The sequence below is a fragment of the Centruroides vittatus genome, unplaced genomic scaffold (genome assembly GCF_030686945.1).
Source record: "Centruroides vittatus isolate TY-2023 unplaced genomic scaffold, ASM3068694v2 contig_1416, whole genome shotgun sequence".
Lineage (NCBI taxonomy): Eukaryota > Metazoa > Arthropoda > Arachnida > Scorpiones > Buthidae > Centruroides > Centruroides vittatus.
Genome location: NW_027120889.1, coordinates 1278682 through 1298012, shown reverse-complemented (window position 1 = coordinate 1298012; position 19331 = coordinate 1278682). Strand labels below are relative to the sequence as shown.

At 27.2% G+C, this 19331-nt stretch overlaps 1 protein-coding gene and 1 long non-coding RNA gene across 6 annotated transcripts in view; one reads left to right on the top strand and one right to left on the bottom strand.

Moving 5' to 3' along the window:
* The window catches only part of POSH (Plenty of SH3s), a 57192-nt gene extending 39987 nt beyond the window's left edge, over nucleotides 1-17205 (top strand). For 2 of the 5 annotated variants that reach the window (XM_067262184.1, XM_067262185.1), the window contains exons 6-16: nucleotides 1182-1280; nucleotides 2526-2566; nucleotides 5425-5501; nucleotides 6928-7382; nucleotides 7630-7778; nucleotides 12445-12612; nucleotides 12704-13106; nucleotides 14473-14844; nucleotides 14918-15075; nucleotides 15713-15835; nucleotides 16763-17205. In XM_067262184.1, coding sequence (XP_067118285.1) covers nucleotides 1182-1280; nucleotides 2526-2566; nucleotides 5425-5501; nucleotides 6928-7382; nucleotides 7630-7778; nucleotides 12445-12612; nucleotides 12704-13106; nucleotides 14473-14844; nucleotides 14918-15075; nucleotides 15713-15835; nucleotides 16763-16931 — 2214 coding nt within the window. In that variant the 3' untranslated portion in view covers nucleotides 16932-17205. The remainder of the gene's footprint in view (nucleotides 1-1181; nucleotides 1281-2525; nucleotides 2567-5424; nucleotides 5502-6927; nucleotides 7383-7629; nucleotides 7779-12444; nucleotides 12613-12703; nucleotides 13107-14472; nucleotides 14845-14917; nucleotides 15076-15712; nucleotides 15836-16762) is intronic. The other 3 variants (XM_067262188.1, XM_067262186.1, XM_067262187.1) reach the window with 3 other exon arrangements.
* LOC136968212 (uncharacterized) overlaps nucleotides 1-19331 on the bottom strand; it is a 208931-nt gene that overhangs the window by 82038 nt on the left and 107562 nt on the right. The gene's annotated exons all lie outside the window — the stretch shown is intronic.

The following is a 19331-nucleotide window of genomic DNA, read 5'->3' as shown; positions in this document are numbered from 1 at the left end:
ATGATTGGTTGTTAGTATTTTTAAGTAATATCATTACATTATCTATAATAAATAGAAAAATAGTTGTGATATACTAAATTTCAAATTTTTTTATATGTATTTATAACCTTAATATGAAGGATTTGTAAATTAATTAAGTTTTAATTATTACAGTAGAGTCTCTATAATCTAACATATATTGGACAAATTACAGCAGATTATTGGTTTACTGGATTTTGTATGTATGTACTGTACAAAAAAAAAAAAAAAAAAAAAACACTTGGTTTACTGGTTCAAAGCAAAAAGTCAAGACTCATTGCTGTCTACTGTGGGTGAAACACACCCAACATTCCACCAGAAAAATTTGTTTCAAAACTGTTTAGGGAAAAGGGATTTCAAAAATTTTTGCTGGCATTAAGTGACTTGGCATAGTAATGGGGTTTTTTAATATATACTTCATAGGAAAGATTTGTTCTTCATAAATATATGGCAGTAAATGAGGGTAGAATAATGAAGGGGCATACTAACAAGGGTTCACTGTATTTTAATTTTACAATTTAAACAGAATTTTGGAGAATTTGGATTTTTGTTATTTATAGTTTAAACTTATAGCCATTGTAACCCTGCTGAAGAGGGGCGTGATAGCCCGAAACACTGTTGTAAATGAAAGTATGTGTACAGGAGGCTCAATAAAGAAAGTCTGTTTTCTATAAGAACTTTTACTCAATTTTGCATAAACACCTAACCCCAGTTTAACAGTCCTATTAATAATTAATGTCTAAGTTGACAAATATATTAAGAATAGAAATAAGGACAATAAGGCAATAATAAGAGTTTTGGAGCATTTAAATGAAAATAAATTCTGTAATATGTAAAGTTGGTTTTGATATTGAGAAAAATATTTTTAAAACTTAAATACTGTATTTTTGGTTACTTTCAGAGAAGTTTGGCTTTATCTTACTAAAGTATATTATACAAAACTGCAAAACTAAATTTATAAACAAACAAGATTTAATGAATTAATTATAGATGTTGATTTTAAATGGTTAAAATCAAATGATACAGCCAAATTATCTGATTGTATTGCTTGGTTTTCTACGATTAAATGATAAGAACAAAATAGCTAATCTAGTGTTTATTTACTCATTTTTAACATTAATTTAAAAGTAACAATAAATTGTTTTTTTTATTTATTTATTTTGAAGGGAGATATAATCACAGTAATACGAAGAGTGGATGATAATTGGGTTGAAGGTAAACTGGGAGAAAGAATTGGAATTTATCCTATTTCTTTTGTTGAGGTCAGTTTATTTGTATTAATAATCAAAATTATTTTAAAAGATAAATTTCAAATTTATTTATTAAAATTTAATTTCCAAAACTAGGTTTTTAATTTGGAAATCTTGAAAATAATTATAAATTTGGGACGAGTGATTTATTCTCATTTAGAATTGATATTTCAAATATTTATTGCTTAGCATTATCAAACGTTCATTTAATCAATTATAATCTTAATTAAATACATGACAAATTGGTAGAGAAAATTAAAATTTATGTATGTCTCATTTCAAAATTTCTTGTACCTTTTTAAAATATTTTTCTGTTAAAATTCTGATTATGATATAATAACAATAATTTGAAAATTCTGCTATGATAAGCAAAAATGCTTATCTGCTGCTATCTCATGATCATGGGCTAATATAATTAAATATTAATACAGTAAAGTATTCATTGTTCATTGAATCATACTTATTGAAACTGCTATTCTTTGATCAGAATACTGATAACAAAATAGCAGTTTTAGTAAGTATGTGTTTCAAAAAGGTTTTTGAGTTAACAGAAAATTGGCTTTAATTAATGTAATTATACCGATTGATTAAATGGACATTATACTTTAGATTTTACTTATTTTAAGTAAATCAGTCTTATTCAGCCATATTTATAATCAGGCCACTTCATCACCAAGAATAATTAGTTTTTTCTTATTAAAATTCTCTATAAATTGGTAAATTATTTGTATTTCAAAATTTGTAATCGGGCATAATTTTGACACATACTTTTGCATTTTTTTCCCCATATTACATCTATATTAGAATTGTTTTGTTTCATTACTGTAAATATTAATTTTCTTTTTAAATATATAATATATTTATGACTTTAATACAACAGATTGCAACAAACACATTTAAAACATAAATAAAATTTTATTTATTCATGTTTAATTATTTATTTACTTTGTCTTGTGTAAGAAAATGAATAGTTATAAAAGTTTAATTTACAGTATACAGTATTAATTGTTTTTTTTCTTGAGAACAAATTTCATAAAACTGAACTTTACTGTGAAACTTAAAAATATGTTATCTTGAGTTGCATCACTGAGATTTATTTAATCAACAGCTCTACTTTTAAAATATTCCATGCTAATTTAAGCATAACTATTACATAATACTTATCATTTAAAAGCTTTTCTGTATTAGAAGAATATTTTTATTTATTTTTAATTTGTTAAGAGTTAAAAATGTTAACAATATTTTTAATGTTTTCAGATGAATGCATCAGCTAGAGCATTAATGAAATTATCTTCTAAGTATGTACATAATTTTTTTAATAATATTAATAAGTCATGAGGCATAATAATGTTAAAATTTTAATAAGTTTTCATACTTTTCTGTTTATTCATTTATTAATAATTTATTTGTAATAATTTTTAACATAAAAGATTATGGATCACACTTTTAGAAATGCTGTTTTGTCTCATGTTATTACATTGGTTATTATTTTTTTTTTTTTTAAATCTTGAATTAACTCAATATATTCTTAAAACTTTTAGTTTATTTTTAAAATATTAACATTTTTGATATTTTTAGCTCTAATATTTGGAATAATTTTTCATTTTTTTGAGAAATTATTACAAATTTCCAAATAATATCAGTAAAAAAGAACTGAAGAGGGGTTTATCAAAACCTAAAATGCATTTCCAAATACAGCAATAAAACCTATATCAATTAAAGTTTCTTGTATGATTTAAGTTGCTAATAAAAGCCAAAATTTAGGCTTAGTAAATTAAAAGACGTGCATACTTAAAATTATGAGTAAAGCATGTAGTGAATATATGTTTCAACTTCTGTTTTAATGACGATTTACTGATAACATTACATAAGAATACAATAAATCACACATGGTTACCACAGATTTATATCCAGTTTAATTGCCCAATTTTAATATATTATAAAAACCTGTATATGGATTTAAAAAAAAACCCAAAATTTAAGCTTAGTAAATTAACAGAAACTAGTAATGGAAATGATCAATTAAAGTTTAACAACTGAAAAGGGATGATATGAGTCCAAAATGCATTTTGTTAAAGATACTTATAACACACTTAATTTTTTAAATATACTGAAGTCATAGTGATATGTTTGGCGAAACATCACTAACAGGTTGCTGAAATAACATTTTAGTACAATATACCAAACAAAAAGTTAAATGAAGGATACATTTTTTGCTTAAAGATTTGATAATATCTGTATCTTCTACTCCACGCAGTCTTCATTCAGCTTGAAACTTTAAACTATGGAAACAGGCACAGTAATTATTTGATGTAAAATTCAGAAAATAATTTCTAAATTTAAACTAGTTGTTACATTATTAAACATCACACAGTCCTTCCAACAATAATAGAACATACAGTGATTGCCTAGAAACTGTACTATTTTCATGTACTAAAAAATTTCATCAAAGTTGCATTTGATAGCAAAATATCAACAATTATTGCATAAGTTTGGAGAAAAATGATTAATAAACAAAAGAGTTGGACATCCTATTTGTGATAATAATATGTAACATTAATAGAACATGTAATGATTGGACTCCATAAAACTTGCATAAAAATACAATTAACAAGTGAAAAGAAAGGTTTAGTAAATTGCATAGTACCTTACTATTAAAAATTGGATGTGGGAAGGACCTAACTGTAGAGGAGAAGATTAAAATTGATGTGTTTTACCAGGAAGGGAGAAAAGAACTTGGATTGCTAAAAATTGGGAAGACTTCTTTTAGCAGTCTCAAAGTATCTCAATAATAAGAGCAACAAACAGGAAAACGAAACAGTGAGCTCAAGAGTTCAACAACACCTGGAGAATTATGTGCAGTTGTTCAATGTGCACTGCAAAGAAACACATTTGTTCAAAAAATCAAAAATGAATTGAAGCTGAGCTGCAGTAAATGAACAATGCACAATGTTTTGAGATCAACAGACAATGTTTCTTTCATCAAAATGAAGACAGGCAACCAGCCCAAGGAGAAACAAAAACAACTTCAATTACAGTTTGTCAGAAACAAGTTTGAAAGATGGGAAGGATGGTAGAAAGTGATTTTCTCAAATTAGAAAAAGTGGAATCTCGACGGACCTGATAGTTTTAAGTATTATTGGGCAGACAAAAGAATAGATCAAAAGCAATATTCATAGAGAGTAGCTGGGGGTGGTACACTCATGACTTGGGCAGAGATTGGATGGAATGGAAAGACAGATCTAGTATTTATTGAAGATTGAAACAACTCTCAAACTTATCTGGAGCTTGTCTGGAGGCAGCTCCAAACTTATGGACAGAAAATTGCTGGGGAGGACTTTGAATTCATGCAGGATAATGTAAGCTTTCATGTGTTAAAATCAACATTATTCTTTTTCAGAGCAAGAACATTTGATTTTTGGATTGGCCACCCCTCAGTGTAGATTTAAATTCAATTGAAAATCTTTGGGATGACTTAGTTTTCCAAATGTATAGCAGTGGAAAGCAATAAAGGACTGTCACTGAACTAAAGGCTGCTCTCATGGAAACATGGGAAAATATTCCATAAGAATGACTGCAATTTTTGATTAATTCAGTCTAATGGTATTTTTCAGTTCGTTTTCAAAGGTGGTAGAAAAATCAGCTACTACTATAAATTTAAATATATCATAAGTCAAGATGTTCTCTTAATGTTTGTCATTCTATTTTTGCTAATAGTATCTATCTCTTTTGTTTATTAATCATTTTTCTCCAAACTTATGCTATAATTGTTGATGTCTTACTATAAAATGTACTAGAAGATTTCATTAAAGTTAACATGAAAATAATAGAGAGTTTCTAGGCAAAAAACTGTATGTTCTATTATTGTTGGAAGGACTGTAATATATCATAGACTGATAGAAATTTTATTCTCTATACATTTATTGATACCATATTCTTCATAACATATTATTTGTCTCAAGAAAATATATTTTTCCTCTTAATTTAATTAACCCAAATTTACATTAGTTTTTTTACTCATTTTTATAAATAGATAATAAACTCTCTCTCTCTCTCTCAAATATTCCAATTTTATACATTTATAAATAAATATAAAAATATTTTTATAAATTAAAAAGTTTGTAAAAGGTTACTTATTATAAACATTTTTTTTAAGTGTTCAAGGTGGACCTTCTAAAGTGGCTCCTCCAACTCCAACTACAGATTCACAAATTATTCAGCCAACCACAACTGGTAAGAATAATAATAGTAGTAATAATATCTAGAACAACCTAGAATTCTACATAGTAGTATACAGTATTAGATCTGTCAATCACTTAAAATAACTTTTAAATATCTTTAACACAGCAAGAAAATTTTTAAATTTAATTACCATTTAAAGATATTGATAATTAATAACAACACATTTGTAGTTTTTCTGCATAAGCTGTTTTCTATTTGTTATTTGTATGTAATGTGTTGATTTTGGAATTAATATATGTATATTTTCCTACTTCAATATTAATAAAGTTCTTAAAACAAACCTCACTTTAAATATTTTTTACATTAACAAAATATAGAAATAATCTGAGTTTTAATAGAGAGCCTCTAGGTTATCAATGGTATAAAGAAAGGCCACAGCAGGATAAGTAAGCATTATGAACAGGCCTCAGACAGATGATAAGATGAAAATTGGCCCAGAAGTAGGTATCAGTAAATGATTGATTAATGCCCAATATTGGACTAAATTTTTCATAAATTTCAGGATTCGGGTCCAAATTAATCAATCACTTATACCTACTTTTCAGCCCATTTTCATTGCATTATCTATTGGAACTGATATACATGCTTAATCCAATAAGATCTTTAAAATAAGAAAAACTGCATAAAGCAAATGTTTACAATAACACTGGATTTTTATTTTTAATAATAATAAAATAAATTTAATAGTAAAATGAAATAATATAAATTAACTTCAAAAATGTATTTAAATAATTATAAATCAAGAATACATTTAATACATTTATTTTTAAAGAAAAGTTAATTAATATTAATATCATTATTATTGAAAAATACATGTTTAAAATATTATTTTTTAATATATAGTTTATAAATTCAGTTTTGTGTAAATACAATACCTCTTTATTGAATTATCCTTTATCCTTTGGAAAAAGTTTGGTATTTGTAAAATATTCTAAATGAGAAATTTAAATTGTTCAATAAATCAACTGTAAATTCAATTCATTACTTGCTTACATACAAATTGTAAAAATATCTAATATTTATTTTATAAATACTTTTGAGACTTTATTTGAAGTGTATCTGATGACAAACAATTTCTTTAAAGTCAATATTATTTTATTTTTAGACCCTTGGAAACATTTTTTTTTATAATTTAATTGTTTACTAGGACTGGTTCTGCAAATTAAGATAACAAATCAGAATAAATAGTGAAAAAATAAAGACTGTTTATTCTGATTTGTTTTCTTAATTCAGTTAATTTCAATTTTTAATATGGCCAAACAACAACATTACATTATAAACTATAAGCCAGCCAATGCCTTACGTTATTGGGTTAGATATCAAGCCCAATAACATAAGGCATTGATTGACTTACTAGTAGTGATTGACTTACACTAGTTTTAATATGGCCTTAATTTTATATTATTTAAATTTATAGGTTCAATAACTGTTCCGATTTCAAATGATTCTTTATCAAGTACTACAACTAGTCCGTCTCCAGCCTCTTCATCAACCAGTCCAAGTCCATCGTCATCGTCATCTTCGTCGTCATCGTCGTCATCATCATTTCCTTCTGCCGTTCCAATTACAACTCAAGTGACTGCAGTGATATCAAGTCCACAATCTACAGTAACCAGTCATGCAGTATCTTCTGTATGCCATACATTTGTAAGAGATACACTCCAACAAACTAAACAATGTAGAGAAAAGAGACATTCATTCAGTGCACTTTCGGTTCCTCAGAGATCTCCACAAATGCCTGGAGTTCATCGCCATTCTATGGAAATTCTCAGTGGTGTAGATGTCAATACTCCACCTGTATCTCTTTCTTCATTGTTATCAAACCAGACACCTTGTTCCACAGGAAATTCAACTACTCCCTCTCCTACTCAAGTAAGTATTAATAAAGAAAATACTTTAATAAGGATCATTATTTTGATATAAATTTAATTTTTTTTATTATTTTAATTATAAATTTTAAACTTCATTATAAAAAGAAAAAAATACAGTCATAGGAAAAGATTACATTTTAAAAATTAACTATAAAAAAGTAAATAAAAAGGTGTGTTACCAAACAGTTAAGTTAATTATATCAATACTTGATAAGTGTCTACTCACCAACTATTTTTATTTACTATAGAGAGGCGAATCAAGTGGAACACAAATAGTACGCCGTCACAGCAGTAGAAAAGAGAAAGACACTCTACAAGGAAATAATGTGGAACAGTGCACGACTGTTGCTAGCAATAGTGTAACACAAACTACTAGTCATGCTGCAATTCCAGTTTTGTAAGTTATGTAAAACTTACATATTTGAAATTTTTAAATAATGAAATGTTCAATTTATAATGATAGAAAATACTTATTGAAATATCTTTTTAGTATTTACGTTACAATTTTAAAAAAGTTGTAATTCACTCCGATAATAATCATAGAAAAAATTGTCTTGAGTTTTTATAAAAGATTAAACAGGATTTAATAGAAACTATGTACAATAATTGAAGAATCTTCATTACTATAACTAACTTGGATTAACTTTTTAAGAATAGTCATTTGAAATTTAATTGAAATGAATTGATAGAATCAAGAATTCAAAGTTTTAAAGCAATTTTAGAATTCCTTTTTAGATGTAATTTAAGTTGTGAATTAGAACATCTATGCAACCATAGCAGTAGAATAAAAACTTAAATTTTTTTTTTTTATAATTATCAGAATTTTAACATTTTAGTTTAACAAGAGCCTAGAACTTTTAATTAATGTAATTAAGTTTAGTCCGTTTTATAAAATATTATATCAAGTACAGTTGTCAATAAATTACAAGAATTTGTTATATTTAGAAGCAAAATGTGTTATTGAAAAAAAAAAGATTTAATATTTAGGAAACATTATAGAGGAAAAAGTTGGGTAATTTTTAAAATTAGAAATAAAATAAATTTTTATTGTGAATGCAATAAATGATGTAGTGATATAGACTAAAGTATTTATTACAGACTTCATTCTCTTTTGAAACAAAATTTGTTATACAAAAAATTACTCTGATTTAAATGAAATTTAAAGAGTATATAAAAAATTTTACACAGACTATGAATAAATTATTTAAATTTCTAATTATTTATAAATTTAAAAGAACAAAACAATGCTTATTACATGATAAATATAAATACAAGTATAATTACCAAATTTTGAAACTTATAGAAATAATTAATAGCAATAACAGTTTTAAAAATGGTATTCAAATTTAAAAAAATTGCTTTTATGGTACAAAATAAAATAGTTTTCATAAGAAAGTGATAAAAATAATATTGATGTAAAAATATTCATATATGACAATCAGTAATAGATGTTAATAGGGTTATCACATTATACATGATTGAAAGTTAGAATTTAAAAGTGTAAAAACTCAAGAATAACATGCTGCACCCTGCAGAAAAGTGACAAAAGTCAAAAATATAAAATTCTTTAGGAGAAAGGAAAGAGAATTGCACATTTTAAAAAATTAACTATTTACAGTAGTACTAAATATACTTTAAGTTACAGCCAGTCACAAATTGCTCATTTCAAGTTCTCCAAAAGCAATATAAATACTGATTCTTGTTATGACCTTGAAAAAGAAAAAATAACTCTAATGAAATTTTCAATCTATTCATTTTTTGATTTATGGCATTCAAAGATAATGGAATAATTTATTGTTTTGTATTTTATTAGACTTTTATTTCAACAACATGTGACACTGTTCTTAATTCGTTATTGAAAATTATTTCAGTTGTCCATAACAACACTAGCAGACTTGTGCAAAAAGTATTTGAATCCAAATTGTGTCGCTTCTCTTGATTGAAGACTGACATATTTAGAATATGGTTAGCAAATAAGATAAAATTTGAAAAATTTTGACTTGTGTCACTTTTCTTGCAGGGGTGCATTGTACAGATAATAAGGGTTGAACTCCATAACATAACCGTATCCATATTCATAAATGTTTGCTACACTGGATATCTATAGCAATAGTTATAAACTACCGTAAAGCCTTTTCTGTAACAAACTTTTTTACGGTTTACGAAGCAGTCCATTATGAGCAAAATCATTGGTAGTTATTGCCAGATCTAACACTATAATTATTTACTCATTTTGTTTTTTTTTTTTCTATTTTTTATGACCAAAGTAATTCTTATCTTAAAATTTTATATTATTCAGAAGCAGCATTGTCGGTCAAAAGTTACGTTTCAACCAATTTGTCAAAGTGTCGGTTGCTTCCGGCACTATTTCCAATTGTATATCGACTGATGGCAACTTAGTGCATGCACAGTTGGTCAATTCTCCGTATCCCTACTGTAAAAGTTTGATCGATCCAAACTTTTCTTACGGAATGCAGTATGGCCATACGGATATGATACGGAGTTTATAACCATGCTATACGGTTACGTTACGGAGTTTATAACTTGACCCTAATTATTGATTGAAAGGTAAATATGTGAAATTAATATAGTAAAACTACATATAAAAGATGCCTGATTTTTATAGGGAGAAAAGTATTATAAAATTTTTTTATCAACTTTTAAAGGACTTATTAAAAAAAAGACAATAATTTTAACTTGTAATGATATTTTCATTTATTGGTGCATCTGAGAGATCTGAATGAATGAGGATATCAAAATTAAAATTTAGAATTATAAATTTAATTTTTATAGTTGTCAAATTACAGTAGAAGTTCATTACTGGTCCATAATGATGCTGGATTACTGGATATTTTTTGTTTTTTTGCAAAAATTTGATAAGTTATGTTCAATGTGATCATTGCAGACATTGATATATGTTTTGTACCAGATCACATTGTTGTACACTGCTTTGATTTATTACTTTCCCAGCTGTTAAAGAAACAGGAAAAGTATTGTAATTGGTAAAATTTTGATCCTCTAAATTTTTTTTATTTTTAAATGTTTTAAAGTCTTGATTCCAAAAACATCAAAAAAAGGAATAAAACTCTGTATGAATGTAGGTATGTATGTTGGCCTATATTTTGCATTATATATCCATGAGTTTATTTCTTCTCAACAACTAAGAGTTATAAGGGCTAGCTAGATCTTTGCATTTCCAATAAGGAATTTATTCCATTAGTTTTGATGATTGCTTTTCTGGTTTAGCTTGAATCGATTAACTTGGGTAACTTTAGTATTGAAGTCAGAGTTGGCTGGTAGAGATCAGCTGAATAACTCATTACTCCAATTGAGATTTAAACCTACTAGCCTTTGAATTTTTTGTATAGATCCTCAAAAGAAAATTTGAATTTAATTTGCCAGCTAATTCAAAAAGAGGTCGCAAATTGGAGAGTCAATACTGAGATTTTAAATGTTGTTCTTTCCAAGAAGGAAAAAGAATGTGATCTTACTTAGGTGGTCCCACACAATAATAAAAGAGATTTCTTATTTTAACAGATTTTTAGGTCTGTTTAGCTAAAATTATTATGAACTTGGTAAAATAAATCAGAAATAAAATATTTAGGAGCTTCAAATTCTCCTAATTATTTCTAATAATAGCTTAAAGATAATTTCCAGTTATGGTTGATATACATCAAAGCAACTATAAATTATAAATTATCAGGTTGCTTTGCAGTTTTAATCTCTGTGTTGCTAGATTTTTAGCTATCATATATATATATATATATATATATGGCACCGTGAAAGACCGAAATTAGAGAATGTTGACACATACAAAATACGTCTGTGAAAGACCGAATATTTGGTTATATTATTATACATTCGAACAATCGCCAGTGTATGTCGACAGGCACAGATAAGCTTTGGTGGAGGTCGAAACGAAAAGCCACATCTATTTGTTATACTCTCGAACACTGTTGTTTGTCAGTCTTATGCAAGGTTTGTTGGTGCGTGCAATGTTAGGTTAGGTTTAGGTTACGTTAGGCTACGGTAAGTTAGGTAAGATTTCTCCCCGAGAGAAGCAGCTGCAATTAATTTGAGAAGTGGAAGACAAGGCTATACACACTGTAATTGCAAAAAGAAGTGTTCCACAACTAAATGCAGTTGTAAAAGCAAGGAAGTCTTGTACAATTCAAAGTGTCATAACAGTTTAAGTTGTTGCAATAAATAAGAATTTATGTGTAAGTTTAACGTCATACAATAAGTGATTATTATTGGTATTATTTTTCTTTTCTGATTAAGAATATACTGTTTGTCTTAGGTTCAACAGTTTATTTGTGTGTTCTGTTACTTAAGCTTTCTCCTATTTTGATATATATATTAAAAAGTTGCATTTTTTGACTTAATGCAAGAAAAATATTTTTATTCAATATTCACCATCAGTGCATGCTGAATGCCAACATTTGCTGGTGTAAGTGAGAAATAATGGTATTTAACAAATATTTCGTACGCACACGAAACAACTGTGTGAATGCTGACATTCACCGGAGAATCTCGACATTTGCCAGATATTGGTCTTTCACAGTAACATAATTATATATATATATATACATACATACATACATATATGTTATTATTATTATAAACACTCAACTCCTGTTATCTTATAGATATGTTTATATTATTTTATGTTTAGTTTATAATAATATATATGCTAGCCAAAAAACTTTTAATGATACACATTAAAATTACAAACAACCTGATAGTTTACAATTGCTTTAATGTTGGGAATTGATTCATTAGTGGGCTATATACTTCTTCTGAATGTTAATTTTGAAATAATATATACAAAACATTATTTTTCTATACTACAAAATATTTTAAATTAATTTAACTTGCAAACTTTAGCACAAAGAATATCATTCAACTCTATCTCTAATTTCTATCAAAATTTATTATTACATTTTATTCTGATTAGAAAAATTTTGTTATGAAAAAAAATAGTTATGTAAATAATGTACAATATTAGCTTTTAAAAAATTATTTATTTTATATATAAGATTAACATTTATTGTTCTTTACAGCTACACAGCTCTTTATAATTATAGGCCACAGAAAGAAGATGAATTAGAATTGAAGAAAGGAGATTTGTACACTGTCAGTGAAAAATGTCAAGATGGCTGGTTTAAAGGAACCTCACTGCGTACAAAATGTAGTGGTGTCTTTCCTGGAAATTATGTACATGTAACAAAGTATGTATAAAATTTGCATATATTATTTAATTATGTATCTATTCTAATTAAAACAAAACAATAGCAACTTAGAATTTCTTTTATACGTTAGATCGCCAGTACTTCAACCTCAGTATCAAGTTACTTCTGTTAGTGGTGTTCGATCCACAATTTCTAAGCCTGCAAATCTTGGACCGCCACAACAGATAATGGTGTCGACACCATCCCATCCAAAACCATCTTCTGGAGTTAATACAGTTCAACTGCAAACAGGACTTAAACAAATTGTAGGAATTAATAATGTGAGCACCTGTATCTCGAGTCATCAGCTAAACAGTTCTCCTTCTATTTATGCTCATACTAAGTCTGTAAATACACAGGATGGGTGGAGTGCAGCTTTAGTGGGTACTTTTGATTGGTCTGGTTTATCTGTTCCCATATCATCAACTTCTCAGAAGCCATCTAGATCTCAACCTCTTTCAAATACTTCTTCTCCAATAAATCAGCGATCACAAGTAAGTGAACTAAACTTGTATGAAAAATTAGTTTAACTCTCGACTTTTTCAGTATTAACTAGATAAATAGTCTCTTCCAAAATGAATACAATAATTTAAAATGGTAGCAATTATGTCAATAATTATCTGAGAATATTGTAATGGACAGTTTTCTGTTGTAAAGTGCGAGTTTCACATTTGTCCATTACAATCTCTCAATGTGTGCACCTCGTATCATATGACATACATTCAACTGAACTCAAATTCTTCCTATTCTCGCTACAGCATATCCATTGTTGCAGCTAATGCAGATTACTTATGTTGCACAATGTTGAAGTGATTCCAACTTTGTAAACTGCAGAACACAAAACATCTTTACTGTTAGTGTTGCCATTTTCACTTGTTGTCTATTAACTCTAGGAAGTACAATAAAACATTTCAGAAACCTACTTTATTATGTAATGAATGTTTGGATTTAATGGACAGACCCTGTTCTAATTAGTCCATTAAATTAAGGTTTCACTATATTTACATAAATAACAGAAGTCAAGATCATTAAAAGATAATTTACAATTTTAAGTCTGTTTGACATGTCTCTGAAGAAATGTAGACATCAAATGTATCAAACATAACATGTGACACAATATTTATTTTTTGATTTTTTTTATATTTTTATATGTTCTCCAGGATAAAGAGACGTATAATAGAAATGTATAATAGATTATATATGTCTTTATCCTGGAGAACGTATAAAAATACAAAAAGGTATGCACTTATGAAAGGTAATAATGTTACAACTTCCATAAAAAAATATTTGATATGTATACAGAAGTCACATTGTAAAACTGAAAAAATGGTTGGTATTTTTTAACCATTTCAAATTATTTACCACAACCAGTTTGTATGGAAAACAAAAGTAGCATGTTAAGCTGTCGTTTAGAAATAGGAATATTTTTAATAATTTTTTAATGAATAATTCTGATTAATACATATGAAATACTGGTTAAGCATTGTGATCAAATGTTCTGTCATGTCAAAATTTTTGTGTTTTGGTCTACTGAGAAAAAGATCAAAGTGAAAAAAAAAATTTCATTCCAAAAATTCCTCCAATTTTCTGTCAGTTAGTAAAAAAATTCCTAATCTGGAAATACTGGGCAGCATTGCATGAAAATTGCTTCTGTTCTCAATATCACTTCCTATTTTCCTGCCTGAACTTCCCATTATATTTCAATATTGAGTTTTATTCCCAAAAATGCTACAGACTTTCTGTTTGGCTCAATATATTTATTATTCATGCACTCATTTAAGTTTTACTTTGGTATCATTGTTTAGATTTTTATTGCGAAAGTTTATAAATATATTTTATGAGTTATTTTATTTTTTTCAGGCATCTCCAAAATTGAATTCAAATGTTTGTTCTCAAGGAAGACTAGTCTCTGATGGAAATTGGTCTACTAACTGGCAAAACATAAATGTATCGCTTACTTCAGAAGGAGAACTACAGTCGTCTGTTCTTCCTACAATGGCAGCATCATATCCAGCTCCGGGAAGTAATTTAAAAGTTACAACTCAATCAATGACATCAATAAGCAATAATAGTAATATTACTCAATCTTGGCATGGGGGTCCTTCCTTAAGAAGTGGTTCTATATTGTCTACTACCATAGCACTAACTCCTCCCAATGTATCTGTCGGAAACACTACTTCATCCATTTCTGTTACACCTTCTGGTTCTGGAATACAGTTTAAAAATGAGAAAGTAAGTCAAATTTAAGTTTAAACTTGTTGATAATTATGATAAATCAACTTATTAAATATAATCATTGATTTAGCACAAAGAAAGAAAAGAGAAAGAAAAGGTTAGCTTAATGAAGCGTCTTACAAGCAAACGGAAATCTAAATCACCTCCACCATCAAATTATTCTTGTGACAATCCATCATTTGTTGATAGCATAGCCACAAATGATTCGTTAACTGCCATTCACGTCAGGTAAGTGGTTGCTGATTAAAACAGACAAAATTTGAATTTAATTATGATTTAATTTTACGTTTATTTTAGAATATTGCAAAAAACCAAATACAAAGTCTGCTGTAATAAATTACTACTGTTTATTAATACTTAGTATTATTAATATTTCCTATAATTAACTGATAAATGCATGAACAGTGTGTGGAAAAAGTTATAGGAAATATTATATTTCCTATGGCATCCATGATGTAATATTTTGTCCAAAATTGCACAAAACAAACATAGCAATTTGTCATAGCACTGTACTTCCCTTAAATTATCTTTTTCTGATTAGTTTGTGTTCGTAAATAATCGTATTATATATGAATCAATGAAATGCTGCGATAATTTGAATCAGCATAAATTTGGAGCATTTTTTTAGGCTTCAAGCAGACCATGTTATATCGAATCAGTGTTAATCGAGGTCTTACTGTGTTTTGTTTTCACTTCCTCTCTTTACTAATCAGAAAACTAAACCGGTATAATAAGTCCTATGTATAAACAAGGTCCAAGTAGACAAATGAACATTACTTTTTTGTTTCTATATTATTTCTCATATTCTATTATTATATAAATTATTAAATTAATTAAAATACCCACATTTTTATACAAATTTTAGGTCAGGATCATGTCCCAGTGAAGCTCTCATAGGTCCATCAACTAATCAAAAGAAAGTGGATAATGCGTCCGAAATTTCGAAATCTTCTAGATTGCGACAACCTTTACCATTAGTTAGGGAAAGGTAAATATATCACTCGATTGCAGTTTTTATATGTTAATCATTGATAGAAATAACCTTTTACAACCAAAAATATGGGATATCTTAGAATTAAGAAACTGTTGCAAATAATGGTGAAATTAGAATAGTTTGAATAGTTAAAATTCTTACAAGAATTATTCATTTAGGATTTTATAAAACACAATCATAAGGAAATTTCCTAAACTGATTTTAAAACTAAATGTAGCATTTTGTACATAAGCAACAGGTCCTGCATATTTTAGTGTCAGATTGAATGTATTCTAGTTATAGTATAATTTATATTTGTCAAACTTGGTAATAATTGCAGTTTGACTTCTTTAAAGATATTGCATGTTGAATGAAGGAGTCTTTAATGTTGATAAAACATTTGGAGAAGATTGATGTTTAATCAATAACTATTTCAATTCGAAAGCTGAACTTGTAGTTTTCTTATCAAACCATAGATATTACATCAAAAGCAAGCTGTAGAACTATGACAAGAAATTCATTGTCTCAAAAAATATTTTATCAGTGTTACACTATACCTTTAAAAAAGTTCATATATATGTTGAATGAAGTAAATATTAAAAATAAACTTTAGTTCAAATTCATGCAATTTGGAAAATTATAATACATGTGTACTTTTGTATTTGATAATCAAAAATTTACATATTATAAATAATTTATCATAAGGAAGTCTAACTTTAATTTGATTAGCATATAAAATTTGTTATGGAGTCACACAATGACAGTTCAGATTAGTAATAGATTCAAATGTAGCATAATAGTTATGTTAATATAATAATTATCACATTATTATTAAGTATGCTTACATGTTTTTTGATTTTTATTAAATAAAGTAAAATTTTTACGACACTACATCAGTACATTTTTTAAATATTTATTGTCGTTATTTATATTTTTTCCCAGATTCCGCTGCATTGTGCCTTATCCACCAAATAGCGAATACGAATTAGAGCTTAAAGTAGGAGACGTAGTTTACGTTCACAAGAAGCGAGAAGACGGATGGTATAAAGGCACACTGCAGCGTACCGGAAAGACCGGATTGTTCCCGGCAAGTTTCGTGGAGGAGTTTTGACAACTAAGAATATCGGTAGCTTGTGAAAATAATTATGATGGCAAGAACAGACATCACCATCATCATTAACAATTCACTCATTTCAACTCTCTAATTTTGTTTTTATTCAAAATAGGAAACATATCATAATTGAAGTAAGGTGACTGAGTCATCAGAGGTTGTAAAGCTGGAAATGTAATGAATTCCAAAGCATTCCAGCTATTTTCATGATTGCAAAAATGCAATATCGAAAGCCCAGCTGAAAATTAAAGGCAATGCACTGAAGCACATACAAAAAAAATTTTGAAATTATTTAAGCCAAGTACATTTTTTCAAAGTTTAAATGCATTTTTGTTTTTTTTAAAAATCATTTAGATTCTTTTTGCAGAATTCCATGTAATATCATCTCTGTAATGAGAAATATCTATGCATCCAAATTTAATTTTAAAAGATGTATCTATCATACTTAGCCATAAAAAATGCTCGTTTTGGTGTTTTGTTTTATTAAACACCATAATTTTTTCTGTACAGACAAGATTGGCTCGCTCGATATAAATAAAATATTATATAAAGGCGAGTAACGGCTGGTGCCTTGTTGACCATTGCTAATAGTCCCCGTGGGACTCGCAGTGCATGTACATAATAATGTTTGCAGGTTGTGGCTGCTGTATAAAACAGACACCATCATAGATCAGCTTTACTTTTTAAGGTATTTGAGATTATTATAAATCAGTATTTTAATGAATGTATTAGATATGTGAATATATGATCAAGTGAGTTTATTCTTAAAAATTCCAGATTTGCAGTTAGTCATTTCATTCCAAGCGGTAATTGGATCGTAGATTCGATTACTGTACATTTTTAAAATCTGGACCGATTTTTTCATGATATCTCTGTAAATATCTCATCAATCAATGTACAATGTAAATTAACAAGAATATATTGGTTTTATTATTTTACATTATTGAATTTTTTTTTTATCGATAAAGAATAACATATAGTGCTACAAAGTTTCGATTTTACACGACATCTAATTTAATTGTATTTTGTTATAAATTATATATACATAAATGATTTGATTGAGAATTTCTGCTCATTATTTCATTTTTTTGACAATAAATATGCAAATTGGCACTAGACGCTGTAGCTTATGTCATTTTATTTCTTTTTGATAATTATTTAATTGTTAATAATTGCAAGACTATTCTTAATTTTATTCTGTTCAGTTTTCTGAATTTTGCCAGAAGTACTTATTACTTGTATATATCATTGTGAAAATATAATCTGTTTACTGTAATCTTAGACTTTCAAAGTAAATAATATAGTTACAAGTTTATTTTGTTATACTTATTTATATTGTTTAACAAACAAGTCAGTTAGTCTATACACTGATTTTACAACAGAAAACAAGAAAAACTGCACTTCATATGATAGCATTATTTCTGAGTGATAATTAATAAATGAGAAAACATAATAATTGAACATTCCTTGTTAAAATTATTGGCTAAGCCTGTAAGCGTTTCTGCTTTTCCAATTCTCTCCACTTTTATTTCCGATAAATGTAACAACTGTCTATTTTAAGATACCAAATGTTACAAAAATATCATCTCGAGAATTTATCGTCCTCCATTTTATATATTGCACACACTACCAGTTATTAAAAAATGAAGCTATTGTATTGGATTAGTTAATGCTAGGTTTTTTTTATTTACAATCTCTACAAGACATTTCTTATTCTTAGTTTAATTGGATAAAAGACTAAGGAATTTCTAATTTTTGATCGAGCACGAACAAACAATATCTTATACGAGACTATCGGAAAGTTGTGAGTTTACTTTATTAATTTCCCCGGTGGTTTTTCTATTTACATTTCAAGGACATTTCCTTCCTTATCCATTTATTCTAGCCAGTTTTACATTGTATATTGGATATGAGAGTCACATTTTTGTTGTGTGAAAATCTAAGTGAAATATATATATGATCAGCAAGAATATTTAATTTACCAACACACAATACATTTATAATGAACAACTGATCTGCTATACTTAAAACAAGTCTAAAATGATTTAATATTGATATGTTCATATTAGAAGTTTTGAAATCTGTTTCGTTTATTTCTTATGAATAATATTTTACAATCAAAATAAATTAAATAAATTTAATTATATTTATATATCTAAAAAATATTTCATATTAATGATCTAAGGTTATGTAAAACAGATTGTATTTTGCCATTCAAGGTGCTACCATTGATGTCAACTATGATTTAATTTTTTTATCCTCTGGAGTGATGTTATTGAGTCTTTTTAATATAAAAATTTATAGAAAAATCTAAAAATTGTCATTAATTATGAATCAATACAACTTTCATCTAATAATAATAATTACAACAAATTAACCAATATATTCTGATTTTAAAAA